This window comes from Bubalus bubalis, chromosome 16 (assembly GCF_019923935.1).
Source record: "Bubalus bubalis isolate 160015118507 breed Murrah chromosome 16, NDDB_SH_1, whole genome shotgun sequence".
Classification (NCBI taxonomy): Eukaryota; Metazoa; Chordata; class Mammalia; order Artiodactyla; family Bovidae; genus Bubalus; species Bubalus bubalis.
Genome location: NC_059172.1, coordinates 56336312 through 56352335, shown reverse-complemented (window position 1 = coordinate 56352335; position 16024 = coordinate 56336312). Strand labels below are relative to the sequence as shown.

Below are 16024 nucleotides of genomic sequence, written 5' to 3'. Positions count from 1 at the left end.
ATCCATCTTGGCTTGTTTAGACCATAAAGTTAAAAATTATTCCTATCTCTGTACAGGGTTATTAATGACCCCTTAAGACTAGGGAATCATCACGGAGCATTTTGAACTCAGCTGCTTCTGTTAATTCCCCCTAACTGGCTGGTTCTTACGCTCAGTCCCTAGCAGACCTCCAACAGCAGGAAGAGGAGACCTATGCTGATGCCTGCGATGAGTTCCTGGACCCCATCATGAGCACACTGATGTCTGACCCTGTGGTGCTGCCGTCCTCCAGAGTGACTGTGGACAGATCCACCATTGCCAGACATTTGCTCAGGTGAGCCAGCCCCCAGAAGCAGCCTCAGGAGTACACATGTACCTTTGTCTGCTGTCATCTTTTTCTCCCACTGCAGTACTGTGCACCCAGTAGGTACCCCAGATTGTTTGTTTATTAACGTGCTGTGTGGAGGAGGCATTTTGGTGGAAGTATATCACTTGATTGTTAAGGATGTCAACATCTCCGATATAAGACACTCTGTTAAGAAATGCTGGTGCTAACCTTACCTCTTCTTCCTCAAGGAAATAATTCCTATCAATATTTATTAGAAAATATGTCAACCTGGAGTATAAGTTGATTTGAAATTGTGGCTCTGCTAGTAAAGAATCCACCTGCAGTGTGTGGGAGACCTGGGTTCAATCCCTGGATTGGGAAGATCCCCTGGAAAAGGGAAAGGCTACCCACTCCAGTATTCTGGCCTGGAGAATTCCATGGACTGTATAGTCCATGGGATCGCAAAGAGTCAGGCACGACTGAGCAACCTTCACTTTCACTTTTAGTTGTAAAAATATAAAAGACAGGTTATTGGGTTTTTTTTTTTTTAATTCAGGTTTTACACTCATCATATGGGTGTACCGACATTCTGCTCCAGCTGTTAGACTCAGCCATGGTGACTTCAAGTTTTCCTCAGCCTATCTTCTCTAAGTACAACATTAGATAGAAATGGGTCCTGAGAGACTCTGCCTATTTAAAATGAAGTTATATAAGCTGACCAGATCTAGGGAAATAATATTTTTTAAATATTGGAAAAAAGGATGTTTTGCTTGATGGTTTGTGATTAAGCACTCACTATATGCATGATGCTGTGCTGGGCAGTATGTCTTTTCCAAAGTGTCACTGAGAATTTATATTTTTATTTTGGCTTCAGAATACAGAAAGAAGATATATTAGCCTTTAAAATATGTTATAAATCATCTTACCTGGGAGGAAGCCATAATCTGCATTAGTTGAAGAGCAGTCGGTTAACTAAATCAAGTGTCAGTCTACAAAGCTTTATCCTTTAACGTCTTATACTGTTTCAGGAGTCTGTCACTAAAACTCCAAACAGCTCTTTATGCTGACATGATTGTACAGGGTCTCTGTCTTAGGGAAATGGAATCAAATACCATCTGAAGAGTGGGGCTTCCCTGGTGGCTCAGATGGTAAAACATCTGCGTACAATGCAGGAGCCACAGGTTCGATCCCTGGGTCAGGAAGATCCCTTGGAGAAGGGAATGGCTACCCACTCCAGTATTCTTGCCTGGAGAATTCCATGGACAGAGGAGCCTGGCAAGCTACAGTTCATGGGGTCACAAAAAGTCAGACACAACTGAGCAGCTAACATACACACACACACACACACACACACACACACACACCCCCACCCACCCCATCTGAAGAGCATTGTTGAGATAATGTTTGTTAAGCAGAGAGACAAAGTAAATAAATAATCTGCAAAGAAACCTCTTCCGAATCACTCTCTCTCTTATCTCATTCTTTCTAACCTCAAGCTGGCACTTGATTCAGAATCAGAGTAATACCCTCTAGCTTCAGTCTCAGGGTGAGATGCCCAGGTGTTCTGTTTTTGGCTGAGGATGTGAGAACTTACAGAAATAACCCCGTCTCCCTTTTTCTCTTTGTCCCAGTGACCAAACAGATCCCTTTAACCGTAGTCCCCTCACCATGGACCAGATCCGGCCAAACACAGAACTAAAAGAAAAAATCCAACGGTGGCTCGCAGAGAGGAAACAACAACAGAAGGAGCAACTTGAATAAATGCTATGACCTAAGCAAACCAAAAACCAACCCCAGAGTGTAGATAAACAATTGTGGTTTCTCTCTTTCTGGTTCTGTTCCTTTCCTTTTTCTTGCCTTTTATTTTTATTTTTATTTTTTTTTCCTCTTTACTGAATTAGAGAACTGCTCTTGCTCAAATTATGATAATTAAAATTCCTAAGAACTTTACAATGCACCTGGCTTACAGGAAATTATACTTCTTATAGCATCACCACATTTAGAAATCACTAATTTTTACCTTTTGTTATCTCTTCCTGTTCCTTCTCCCTTTTCCTTCCTTAAATTATATTAACTTCAGCTATTAAAACCTCCCACCTCCTTACTATTTCTTCTCCAAGAACTGCTCAAACATCTTTGGTGAGCACTGCTTTTAAGTATATGATATCACATATTTCAGTGACAGCTGGTATCAGAAAGTCCTGTGTTATCAAGGTACTTACTAGTCTTCATGACCCAGACTTCAGCCCCTTTCCTTGTTACAGCTCTACACTGTTACGGAATAACTTTTTATATAAAAGCAGATACCTTGATGTTTGAGTAGATTTTTTTAATAAGATGACAGATGAGATGAAAATAGGAATCTTACGCAACTTCGGTGTGTAGCTCTCAGTTTTGTGTTCTCTTCTAACTCAGAGATACCTCGGAGGGCAAACACTCCTCCATGGAGTTGTCATTACACAGGAAACTTAGCCCTATAATATTTTTAGGAGGATTGGGAGAACAAATTTGCAGTTTTGACACTTTATTCAGAAAACTCCAAGGTGAAAAAAGAAGGCTGTTGGGGCCCTTTTTGTTTACTGGAAATTAAGGACCAGGCTTGTGTAGAAAAGTTAGGCAACAATTATTATAACCATGAGACATGTCATTTCAAGACACTAATATCAGCAGTGTATCTCAGTGTGTGTGTATATATAGCTACACACACACACCATGTACTTTTTTATATTGGCCTAGTGTAATACAGAGAACCACTTTATATTGTCTCTTCCGTGGTAAGATGTATGCAGTATGTGGCCGTGTTTACTAACATTTACTCTAGACAGAATTCTGAGACTGTAAAATGTATATAGTTCATGTTCGGTTGGACTTATGACCTGATAAGAGCTGCTTCTAACTCAGCCTTAGGTCATCAATTAACAGAATAGGAATTTGAGCACAACCGTGTCCACAAGCCATTTTAAATATCCACTTAGCCCTAAACAGTTATTTAGCAGGTGGATGGGCCCCTCACTTTACAAGTTGAGCTTGAGCTCCCTACTAAATCATGCAGCTTAACATGCCGAGTAAGTCTCATTCCCCTATGGACTGTCTATACCAGTATCCCTCTAAACCCGAAAATACAACTAACAAGAGTGATATGATCTAGAAGTAGAGGTCATTGCTTCACTTCAAGGACATTATTGTTAACCATAGCCTCTTTCAAATAAGATGGTAGTTTTATGGTAATCCAATACAAGTTGTTATAAGCAGTCCTTGATGTGTTTTTGATGGTTCCAGCAGGAAACTCTGAAGTTAGAGGGCATCCCACACTAGATAAAAAGTGGATGTTGCCTGTCACTGTGCTTATAAATGAAAAAGGCAGTCCAGGACTCTCACAAATACTAGAACGTATGATAGTAAATCAGTGTGTTCCCTGGGCCTCTAAGGCACAGGTTGACAGGATTTGTTTATTTTCTGAAAATGAGCTTCATTTCCTATTTATTATCTTCTACTTCTCTGAGAATGAACTGTATAAAATAAGCTTCAATCTACTTGCATTTATCTTCTAAACCCAATAAAATAGGATATTTTTACTTTTAAAAGAAGTGAGGAAAAGACCAGAGTTTTATAGGAGAAAGGAAGGAAAAAACGGGCACAAAACCTCAGAAGGCAGCTGTTCCCAGCAGCTTTCTAGTTAACAACCTTATGCTGCCTCTTGTATCTGTGTCTGTATTCCACTTCTGTATTAAGTCTTCAGATTGTAAGTCTTTTCTGGCAATTTTTTTTTTAAAGCTCTTTTCCTAAAACTTTTTATGAGTGGCTATGGCACCATGAATGCTGCTGAATATCTTTAAACTCATCACAAAGGCAAGTGCATAGCTTAAGGCCACTATGGGTAAGGAAACCAAGTGTCCTCTGTGCCTTTTTCCTTTCCTTGACATAATTCAAGAACATCCCAAAAATGAGACTAAAACATTCTCATCTTGGTACAACATGGTGCATATGGACACTTGGAAGCTTAAAGAGGGGTGGTGTTGTCTAGAACTCAGAAGCAAGCTCTAAGTCTATTAGAGCAGACTTTCTGACATACCTAGCTTTATGTGTTGACTTTGCTAGAGTATGATAGAAAAATGAAGACTCTTTAATCAGCTCTAGTATTGCTTACTAAGAGGGTAATACTAAACTTGGAAAATTATTTAAGTAGGCTTTATCAAGCAATCTGGATTTGTTTGTTTTTAATATAGTTTTTAATGGATATGTGAAAACCGAAAGAAACTTCAAAGGTTTTTTTTTTTTAATGGTGCAGGTGAAGGTGCCAGTTGCTATTTGGTATCACACTCTACAAAAGCTTCATTACTTTATTTGATGCTGGTTGCTAAGCAGCCATTGCACAGAGCATAAGTCTACTGGGTGCCTTTACAAGCCAGAGGCTGATGCTGCACTGTTGATGTCATGTGAGGAAATAATGCACATGCTCTAACTGGTAAACAGGAAAAGAAAAAGAACCTGGAGACAAAGAAAATGAACAAAATGACAAAAAGATTGATTGAAATAAAACTTGATCAACGTAACTATTTTGAAACATTCCAGGAAGGTTACTTCTTGTCAAACTTGCCTGGGGGTGTTTGTTCAAAGCCTGTATTTAATAAATGAACATCTAACTTAAAACCTTTGTTATCATTTCCTTTATTACAGTATTAAAAATCTAGGAGCAGTTTCAGAAATCCCTCTGAAAACTTACACGGCTCTGAACATTACTTTTTTAAAAAAGTGGTAACAAATGTCTGGCCTGGCTGACCTAACCTGACTTACCAGGCCTCGGGACCCTGGAGTTATCTTCAGATGAGTCTCGGGGCATGTTTTTTCCTCCTAAGCAGATCACTTTTGGCTTCACTTTTTTTCATCTGGCCTAAAACCCAGGTCTTTTTTTTTTTTTTTTTTTTTTTTTTGCCTTGGCCACACTGCAGCATGTGGGATCTTGATTTGCTAACCAGGGATTGAACCCTTGCCCCTTGCATTGGAAGCTCAGAGTCTTAACCACTGGACTACCAGGGAAGTTCCCCAGGTCCTTCATTCTAATCATTCACTATCAAGTTCCACTTTCTTGCCCCTTGTTTCGGTACCCCTGCTATGCAAAACCTCAGCCCAGATTAACCCAAGCATTCCCCTCTGCTCCAGTATCCCAGCCAGACTACTGTTGGAGATAAATAACACCATCTTTAGAGTGGTACAACCCCAGACTTCTCCCTAATGTTCCCTAACGACCCTTCTGTGTGTCCTTAACTTCAACAGCTAGTCCAAATTTCAACCTCTTAAATTTTCTCCCACCCTCCCACTTGCCCTTCACACTTGGATGACCTTGCCTTCTACTTCATAGCCTGCAGAATTTCCACTTTCAAACTTCATCATCCCATCTGTGGAAAAGGCCCCAAGACTCCAAGGCTAATCACTCCAACTTTACTTCCGGTCTCATTCAGAATCTTGTCAATCCCACTTCTCCATCTTCAATCTCCATTGATTTCCTATCACTCATATTTGGTTTTCTGACCATTATCCCTTTATAGCCATATTTCTTCGCTCATTCACTCTGGCTTCTATCCTAATTGTTTGAACCTGCTCTAGTTAATGTTTCTATATAGCTACGTTAATTTTCTAATTCTTAATTTTACCTCTCTGGAGTACCAGGCAACTGAATCACTCCTTTGCTGAAGCACTGTCCTGACTCCTTGATAGCACTCTGATTTTTCATTTCACCTCTAACTATTCCATCAATCAGAGTTTTACTTCTATTTACGCTTCCCCGGGTACATTACTTATTCTATTTTCTTCATCGAAGGTCACATCCCTACGTGCATCTTTTCTTCCAGTCATATTAACCGCAAAGTTCAGCTCTGTAGTACATAGCTATTGCATTGTATATCAACCCAAGGATCCCCTTCTCTAAGAAACCTTCCCACATCAGCACCACACATAATCCTGTACTAATGCCTCTTCTGTTTCCATTGCCACCTTTTCAAATCCCAACGCTGCCACTCAATAGCTCTGTAGCCATTTATTTACCAATGCCGGTCTTAAGTGAGGCCTACCTAACACACAGGCTTTCTTTAAATTCCAAAAAGGCTGACAGACTGGAGGCCCTAGGTAAATGTGATTTTGTCCCTTGTATCTGCACAGTTCCTTGCGGCTGGTTAGGGAATTAGGGGAACTGGATTCCAATCCTGATACAGGAGTCAAGGGAGACCGGGATTACAAAAGGTCAACTAAAGGCAATGGGCTGAGTCAAGTGACAAGTTGTGGCGCCTGCTCCGCCCCTAACTTTACGGGTCTGGTCTAGGACCCTCTCTGCCTTTGTAAGACGAGTACGTTGGCCTAGAAAAAACTGCAGCGATGCCTTCCGGCCCTAACGCGTCTCGTTCTCTCAAAAAAGCTGCAGACCCACCCCAAACACCCGAGGTCTGCGCCTCGGGCTGCCCGGGAGGCGCACGGCGCATGCGCATTCCCTCCTCGCGCCGGCCTTCCGGACCTCTGCGAGCGGCTGCCCAGAGAAATGCCTGCTTCTCCGCGGAACTCCGTTGTATTTTACGTGCTCTCTGATCGCATCTTCTCGTACCCACTTTCTCCTCTGTGACTAAAGAAAAGAAACTGGCCCACTGGATGCCGGAAAGACAGTGGGACACCTAAATATCTCGTACCGGCGCGGAAAGGGGAGGCCTGACCTTGGAAGCGGACCGGGGTCCTGAGGCAGGTCCTTCCAGGCGGGTGACATTCAGCCGGCCAGTCGGGGTGACGGGCTCTCCGTCCTAGGATCATGGCCCAGTTTGTCCGTAACCTCGCGGAAAAGGCCCCGGCGCTGGTCAACGGTGAGCGGGGCGTCAGCCAGCCGGCGCGGGTAGCCGGGGAGGCCTGCGAGGGCCGGAGGAGAGGACTCGAGCGGCTGGAGGGAGCCGCCGCTGGCCGGGCCTGAAGGTGGGGGGGGGGGGGGGGGGGTGAGGGAGAAGACAGATTTACGGTTCTTTTCTACCTTTCCGCTGGCCAGGCCTGCGGCTTGGGTTCTCTCTGCTACCCAGAGGTTCTGAACTCTGACCGCGACCGTGAGGGGAGGGAATGTGTAGACAGCCGGGGTTGCCCATCTGCAGCCGCCATGACGCCCTTCGACCTCCAGGAGGAGGAATACGGAAGGGATGGCTTTTTTGCGAGAGCGAGGGAGACGGCGGACAGAAACACGTGAAAGCGTGGAAATACGGTCCCATCCTCTTGTCTGCTTCTCATTGGAGCATTTGGAAGGCTGCAGAATTTCTAAGGATGGATGACCTTCGAAACATTGCCTTTGCTTTTTATTTTGACCAGATACTGAAATGCTTCCCCTTTAAGGAAATTTTTAGGTGGAACTGAGCATTACGGTCGAGTATTCCTGCTCCGGTAAACACAGAAGGGATATGTGTAAACAGTAATGTTTATTATCACTGCTTAGCGTTCGTGGGGATACTCTGAAAAAGCTGAATGCGTCCTTCACGGGTGGAACGCTGTATTGGAGAACAACCCTGAATAGTCACACCCCAGAATGGTAGTCTTCTCAGTAAATATTTCATTTGTCTGCAAGGTATTCATTTTATCCCCCAAATGAGATCACTTAAGTAGACGGAAGCTTCTTCGCTAGATGTGCTGTATGTGCTGTATTCTAGTAAGTGCTTGAAACACAGGTCTCTGAATGGCTTTCGCTCAGATTTGATTATGAAAGTAAATAGAATGAATTTTTTAATACGTGTAAATTTTTGAACCTATTTTACTGCGGTCGGTATTTTCTTATTCATTGTCTCCTCCCTTTTCTTCATCAGCAGTGGAACAATGAGTTACTGAAGGCCTGACAGTGTCAGATACTATAAATACTTGATCCTCTCCTACAGAAACCCATGGTCCACTACTATTACTATCAGTTTACACACTTTACCAAAGAACTTACATTTGCAACTTGACTAAGATAAAGCTCTACTTTTTTACATAATACAAGGAGAAGTAGTAGTGGCTTCATTATTTGGACTTTATGGATGATTTGAGGCTAATATTTATAATCACAAATTTCAGATGGATTTTTTACCCTCCTTCCATGGCTTTCACCGGAGAAGGCAATGGCAACCCACTCCAGTATTTTTGCCTGGAGAATCCCATAGACGGAGGAGCCTGGTGAGCTACAGTCCACTGGGTCGCAAAGAATCAGACACGACTGAGCGACTTCACTTTCACTTTCCATGGCTTTCACATCTTTTTGGTGGAGCATCTTGGGGAATTGCAAACTAATTTTAATAATAATTTACAAAAATAAAAGTAATGTGAAGATAATTTTAATTGTGAGCTATATCAACCATTTCCTCTATTATTATGAATAATTTAAAGATAAACATTGTTATCCTTTCAGAAGTACTCAGGAGAACTCAGCTGGGCCAGAATGTTAAAGTGGAGCTGCATTTTGCTTTGTCACTTAACTCTGTGGTATTAATGTTAAATGTCTAAAAAAATTACTGATTTTATACGTTAATTCTCCTGGAGGACAAAGAAGCTTACAAAAATAAGTAATTTTTTTGATCAGACTTCCCCAAAAAAGATCATAGAGTCTGGGATTTTTGTTTTTATTTTTTTTCCTACTTAACTAAACTCGAGACTTTATTTGGATTTCACCAGCTTTACCAGTTAATCTCTTTATGTTCCAGGAGCCAATCCAGGGTACTGCAGTGCAATGAGTTGTCAGTCTCCCTAGTCTCCTGTGTATGTGACAGTTTCCCAGTCTTTCCTTACCTTTCATGACCTTGACAGTCTCAAGGTATTTATGTAGGTCTCTGTCTAGGTATCTATCCTATAAGGATGTTCCACGATTTGGATTTGTCTGGTGTTTTTGTCATGATGAGTCTGGAGCTATGGATTTTTTTTCTTTTTTCTCTTTTTCTTTTTTTGGCTGTACCTGGTGGCTTGGGGGAATCTTAGTTCCGAGACCAGGGAGACCTGCACCCCCTGCAGAGGAAACGTGGCATCTTGATCACTGAGCCCCCAGGGAAGCTCCATGGAGCTATGGATTTTGAGAAAGAATACCACAGACGTGAAGCCCCCCTAATCACATGTCAGGATGCATCAACAAGTGATATCTGTACGGGCTCACTAGTGCCGTTAGCTCTCACCACTTGGTTAAGGCAGTTTCACTAGGTTTCTCCTAAAGGTACTATTTTTTCCTTTCCATACTCTGTTCTTTAGAAGAAAGTAACTAAATTGGGGGAGGCAGAGTCAGGATTCTATCTCCTATAGGAGGGAATATCTACATATATTTAAATAGAATTTCTTCTATGAGAAAGATATGTCTGTTCCCCATTAGTTAATATTTGTTCAGTCCATACTGTATGGACTCAGGTACATTTATTTCATACCTTGTACCTCCAGTAGTACCTTATTTATTTTGTTGCTCAGGTTGTTCCAGCTTTGGCCATTGAGAACCCTGTCAGTTTGGCACTTCTGCCCCTTTGACATCCCCCTGTACTTTCCAGTACTGTGAGATAATTGTGGCTTTTTCTCCTGCCATGCCAAATGACCTGCAGGATCTTAATTACCCTACAGGGATTGAACCTGGGCCCCATCAAGCACTGAGTCCTGACATCTGGACCGCCACGAAATTTCCCAGACTCATGTATTTCCTGCCCCAGCCTTAGAATTTGCCCTTTCTCCAAGGACCCCTAGTTCCTTTTATTGGACAATTGCATTTTGAAGCTAAGATCTAGATACTGGGTATGTTCCTTGCTACTCGACTGTGTTAATCACAGAATATAAGTTCTAAGACCTCCGACAGATGTCTAAAACTACAGATAGTACTGAATGTTAGTTTTTTCCTATAATACCTATGATAAATTTTAATCTATAAATTAGGCAAAGTAAGAGATTAACAACAATAATAAACTAGAACAATTATAATAAAATACTGTGATAAAGGGCTTCAGGGCTTCAAGCCACAGGAATTCACTTGTGGCTCAGGAGGTAAAGAATCCACCTACAGTGTGGGATACCTGGGTTCGATCCCTAGATCAGGATTATCCCCTGGAGAAGGAAATGGCAACTCATTCCAGTATTGCTGGGAAATACCATGGACAGAGGAGCACGGCAGGCTACAGTGCATGGGGTCACAAAAGAGTCAAACACGACTGAGCGACTAACACTGCAATAAAAGTTATGTGGACATGGGCTGTCTCTCTCAAAATATCTTTTTGTACTGTACTCACCCTTCTTGTGAGTGAGATCTTATAATGTGTATGTGATGGGATGAGGTGGGGAGCATGATGTAGGCGTTGTGATGTCACATTAGAATGGAGCAGGGACAGCATGAGATTCCATCATACTACTAAGGCATACAATTTAAAACTTGGAGATTATTTCTGATATTTTCCATGTAATATTTATAGACAGTAAAACTAGAAAGCAAAATCACAGATAAGGGGGGATGGCTGTACTAGAATATCATTGCCTGTAGGCCCTGACAGTGGACAAGGCAGTATCTGTATATAGGTATTTCTCTACTAATAAGAAAATTACATGCCAGTAAAATTATCACAGGTTGAGAATATTGTAAGTTGAAAATGCATGTGTTACACCTATTCCGCCAAACATTGTAACTTAGCCTGCTGCGGCTGCTAAGTCGCTTCAGTCGTGTCCGACTCTGTGCGACCCCATAGACGGCAGCCCATCAGGCTCCCCTGTCCCTGGGAGTCTCCAGGCAAGAACACTGGAGTGGGTTGCCATTTCCTTCTCCAGTGCATGAAAGTGAAAGTGAAGTCGCTCAGGCGTATCCAACTCTTAGCGACCCCACGGACAGCAGCCCACCGGGCTCCTCCGTCCATGGGATTTTCCAGGCAAGAGTACTGGAGTGGGGTGCCATTGCCTTCTCCGGTACCTTAGCCTAGCCTACCTTAATCTCAGAATACTTAGATTAGCCTACAGTTCAGCAGAATCCCCTACCATAAGGCCTGTTTTTATTAAAAAAAAAAAAAAAATCTGATTATCTTATGTAATTTATTGAGTACTGTATTGAAAGTGAAAAAACAGAATGACTGTGTGCTGGTTGTTTACCCTCATAACACATGACTGACTGTCAACTGCAGCTTGCTGCCAGTACCCAGCATTGAAATAGCATTACAAGAAAGTATGGTACCCACTGTGGCTAGCCTGGGAAATGATCAAAATTCAAGATTCATTTTTACTGATTGTGTATCACTTTCACATTGTAAATTGAACCATGGGAAATTGGGGACCATCTGTATACTCACCCATGGGTGTGTAGACACGCACATTTGATCATTGAACAATGGGGGTTAGGGACACTGACCCCCATGCAATTGAAAATCCTAATATAACTTTACAGTTGGCCCTCCATATCCACAGTTGCACATCCATTCATTCAACTAACCTCAGATTATGAAGTACCATATTACATATTTATTGAAAAACATCCACATATAAGTGGACCCACACAGTTCTAACACATGTTGTTGAAGGGTCAACTGTAATTGTTTCTATATCGATCCACCTGTATGTTAACTAAACATGAATTCATACTGAATGTCTCCAACTCTAATCCAGTACCACTGGATATGTTTTTCCCTCATCTAAAACTCCTCTATTTTAGTAAGAAACCTAGCTGCCATCATCCACCATTCGTTGACTTATTTTTGTTCATCCCTTGTATACATGTAAAAGCAGTCTCAAACTTTTTAACCTATGCTCCCTGAGAAGCAAATTTACTAACTTAAGTACAGCGTTTGTATACATTGTACTGATTTGTTTGTATTTTTTAAGAGTATTATATCTGTGTGTTGAAGATAATTTTAAAGACAGTTTGTTGACTGTTAAGACTTTGTTCTCCTTGATAACACCATCTTACAGGCATTGGCAGTTCTATTTAGAATTCTCTCTTAGAGCTTTGTGTCTGCTTGAAGATTTACCCATGGCCCTAAGCCAGAGGATGATGGAAATAGTAATTTTAAGAGTAGCGAAATACCTAAATACAGGCAGTTAATAATAGGGGAAGTGCCAGGAGCTTTGGATTATCAGTCTTTGAACAGCAGACACTTGATGGATGCTTATGTATTTGTGCAGTTTTTATTATGCTGTCTTGTAATTTTTTATATGAAATACCTTTCTCCTGCTGAATCACTACCATAGTCTCCCATCTAACCTCATTAAAAATCTTTTTTTTTCCTGCAATAGTAAATACTGTTTACTATTACTGAGGAATTTCAGCTTAATAACAGATTCAAGTTTTGGCTGTTCCTAACAATACATGTAGGTTTTATTTTTATTACTTGTGGTATTTTGAAGGAAGAGCAGCTGTGCTTTTGTTAATCCAGCACATATTGATGAGGATACCCAAAATGGGTACTAATTGGTATAGTTCCATCTGGATTTGTGGCCAATATTGTGACAAGTTTTAATCTTATTCCTAAGGGTGCCATTCTACTTAGTTTCTTCCTTCCCCTTCACCACTTCCCCCCAATTTTTTGTCTCGACAGGAAAATATGGTTGCATTGCTGCTCTTTTCTTGTTTTTGAATCCAACTTCTAGTAACTTTGTAGTTAACTAGATTTGCCATTAATAAATGAAGTACCAGTACTCTGGTACTGGCCACTGGTGAGGTCCTGGCATAATTGGATGTGCTTATAGATGCCTGCCTGACTGAACTGGCTTGTGACACAGGTGTTCTGTATCTTTAAAAGCCTCTGGTTACCAGGGAGCAGCTTTGACTTTTCACACCGGGTGCACATTTGGTATAAGCAGTGAATGAATGTGATGCATGAATAAATATTTGTGTCCAGCCCACACATCTGCTTCTTTCGGTCTCTAGTGAGTTCATCCTGGTTTTTTGTTTTGTTTTGTTTTTCAGCTGCTGTGACTTACTCGAAGCCTCGATTGGCCACGTTTTGGTACTATGCCAAGGTTGAGCTGGTTCCTCCAACCCCTGCTGAGATCCCTACAGCAATTCAGAGCTTGAAAAAAATTATCAACAGTGCTAAAACCGGTAGCTTCAAACAGCTCACTGTTAAGGTAACTATGGGCTAAATGAAAACGTATGTGCATACAGAAAATGTCTTCCCTTGGGATTTCTCTGATTGTTTTGATTAATATATGTATTTTTCAGTGAGGCTGGGACCAGCATAATGAGAGATGATCTCTTTTTTGACTGCAGAGAAAGATATTTACCTTTCTAACTTTGTCGTCTGGGTTGAAATAATTGGACTGTTTTATGTCTTATATTCTTAATAATTTTATAATGAAGAAGTGTTTTTTTTACTGGGTAGCTTTTTTTTGTTTCCTATTTGGGGTTAGTGCATTAAAATAGGATGACTTGCTTTGTTGATTCTGTACTTTTTTGTCTGTAGTCCTAAAACTTTCCCCAATTTGGCCAAAAGATTTCTTGGACTAGATCACAATCAGGTAACTAACACTCATGGGACATAAAAATACCAAAACCTAGAAGCATATGATATGATATGAAAAGTGGAGATGAAATCTAAAGACCATAAAATTAGAATTGGCAGGCTTCCCTGGCAGACTGGTGGTTAAAACTCCATACTCCCAGTGTCGGATGCACAGGTCCGATTCCTGATCAGGAAACTAAGATCCCATATGCCTCTTGGCACACTCCCCCCACCACCATCCCCCCAAAAAAGAGAGAATTGGAACTGGGATTTTATGTTTGCTTGATCTAAGCACAGGATACAAAAAGCCTAAATAAATTATTGCTGGCTTTAGAACCTGCATTCTAGAAAATATATTTGTTTTTCAAGAGATTTCCAGTATTTCTGGTTTCATTTGAAGGGGAAAATTCACTTCCAGGTGCTAAAAGAAAAAGGCCCAATTTTGTTGTGGAAAGGTTTTGTTTTTCAACTTGAGTTTCAAGATCATATTTTTGCTTGTATGAAACACTGTTTTCTGTAACTGTGTACATTTTCTCTTAGGGCAATAAAACACTCATCTGTGAAACTGAGTAACTGCTGAATACTTGGAAAGAATTAAACCAAATAATAAATGAATAAAAATGATGTCTAAAGGGAAAGAGAGAATACTTCATCTTGCAACAGATTTTCTTTGGCCAGACAGAAATGTCTGTTCAGAGACTTGCCTTCCTATAGCCATCCTTTCATATGAATGCCCTTTCTAAATGTGGCAGCTGTTTCCAGGATGTGGGTTGTTTCAGGGCTCATAAAGTGTCTCATAAACTAATAATGAAAGGGTTAAGTCAGTTCAGGTCTTCAAAGAATGCTTTGAAAGAATTTATAAGCTCTGGACTACTTACCTTACATAATTGAAAGTTCAAGGGTTCTCAGCAGTTAAAGTTAACATCAGTAATTCTTGACTTTGACTAAAACTGCCCTCTAATTTGAATAGCAACCTTATATTCTCTGTCACTTAATCCTGGAAAATAATAGTTTTAAATATATAAGAAAAAAAATGTACATTAAAATTTGTACTTCTTTTTTCAGGAAGCTCTACTGAATGGTTTGGTGGCCACTGAGGTGTGGATGTGGTTTTATGTTGGCGAGATCATAGGCAAGCGTGGCATCATTGGCTATGATGTTTGAAGACCAGTTTTTAACATGTGATTATATTTGCTTTATTATTCAAGTGTTCTTGGACCATGTGTGAGCAGACTGCTATTTGAATAAAATAAGACAATGTGTCAGAATCAGTGTTTCTCTATCAAACACTACATGGAAGGTCACAATTTCTCTTGATATTAAGTCGGTTTGTCTTTCGCTTTAATATATTAATACAGTTCTAAATGCATGCCTTTGCTTAGCCTGCAGTTGGAAAAGATATATATGAGTACACCAACCTGGTACCTGTATAAATGAGGTTAACTTTATTCTGAAAGCTTAAAATAAATGATATTTAAGCTTTATTTCTAGAAAAGCTGGGGGGAAGGCCTTGAGAAAATGAGAACTTGCTCCAGTAGGAGAAATAGTACCATGTGCCAAGCATGATACAGTTAAATCATGTAGCATTAAGAATACAATTTGGGCTGTTTTTCTTTGCAAAAATCAGAGAATGATCCCTTTGACAACACCTTATTGTCAGCTTGAATATAGGCTCCCAAAAGAACAGCATGATGATAATCTGTATATCTTTGTAACATCTTTAACATTAGGACAGAGTGAATGAGAGCAATAATGTATTTTTCATCTGGTTTTGATATTTGTTATATTATTAATCTGTCCAGTTTTTAAGGACCTATCTTTGCAAAAATAAAATATCCTGTAGGTATTTAACAGGGTTATGATTTAGTACTGTCCTTGGGTCTAAATAGTATATTATGTCCTGAAATAAATGTAAGTGATTGGTATAAGTCTGTCATCTTGAGCCATTTTATTGAGGATTGGGAATAAGTTAATCATTCATTGGCATTTCCTGGGGTTCTTACCATCTATGAATAGCTCACTGGTACATTTCTGAATCTGTGGTGACTCTCTTGCAGCCACTGCACAATGTGGAATAGCAGCTGTTGATAACCAAAAGATGATTGCCTGTTGGAAAAGCATGGCTCACAGTATAGTATTAATCCTTTAACAGTATTGAACCTTTATCCAGTCAATCCCAAATTCACCAGCTGGTTCAGAACGCTGCTGCTTCAGCCAGTAAAGGGCACAGCTTTTCTTCATGATAGGCAAGAACTCTACACGGAGACACTGCTACTCTGAACTGTGAGATAAT

The 16024-nt window shown here is 40.6% G+C and overlaps 2 protein-coding genes across 3 annotated transcripts in view; both read left to right on the top strand.

Annotated features, from left to right (window-relative positions):
* The window catches only part of UBE4A (ubiquitination factor E4A), a 42611-nt gene extending 37654 nt beyond the window's left edge, over positions 1–4957 (top strand). For both annotated transcript variants that reach the window (XM_006044695.4, XM_025266809.3), the window contains 2 exons: positions 156–313; positions 1939–4957. In XM_006044695.4, the coding sequence (XP_006044757.1) occupies positions 156–313; positions 1939–2068 (288 nt within the window). In that variant the 3' untranslated portion in view covers positions 2069–4957. The remainder of the gene's footprint in view (positions 1–155; positions 314–1938) is intronic.
* A 2036-nt stretch (positions 4958–6993) lies between these two features.
* On the top strand, positions 6994–14999 carry ATP5MG (ATP synthase membrane subunit g). Its single transcript, XM_025266812.2, has 3 exons — positions 6994–7149; positions 13197–13357; positions 14797–14999. Exons 1-3 carry the CDS (start codon positions 7098–7100, stop codon positions 14893–14895), a joined length of 312 nt encoding a protein of 103 aa, XP_025122597.1. The 5' UTR covers positions 6994–7097; the 3' UTR covers positions 14896–14999.
* The last annotated feature ends 1025 nt before the right edge of the window (positions 15000–16024 follow it).

Excerpts from the sequence above, each read along its gene's own strand:
- ATP5MG (XM_025266812.2), top strand. The coding sequence starts at position 7,098 with ATGGCCCAGTTTGTCCGTAACCTCGCGGAAAAGGCCCCGGCGCTGGTC. Across the intron at positions 7,150-13,196 it reads GGCCCCGGCGCTGGTCAACG|CTGCTGTGACTTACTCGAAG; the intron begins GTGAGCGGGGCG and ends TTTGTTTTTCAG. Across the intron at positions 13,358-14,796 it reads TCAAACAGCTCACTGTTAAG|GAAGCTCTACTGAATGGTTT; the intron begins GTAACTATGGGC and ends TTCTTTTTTCAG.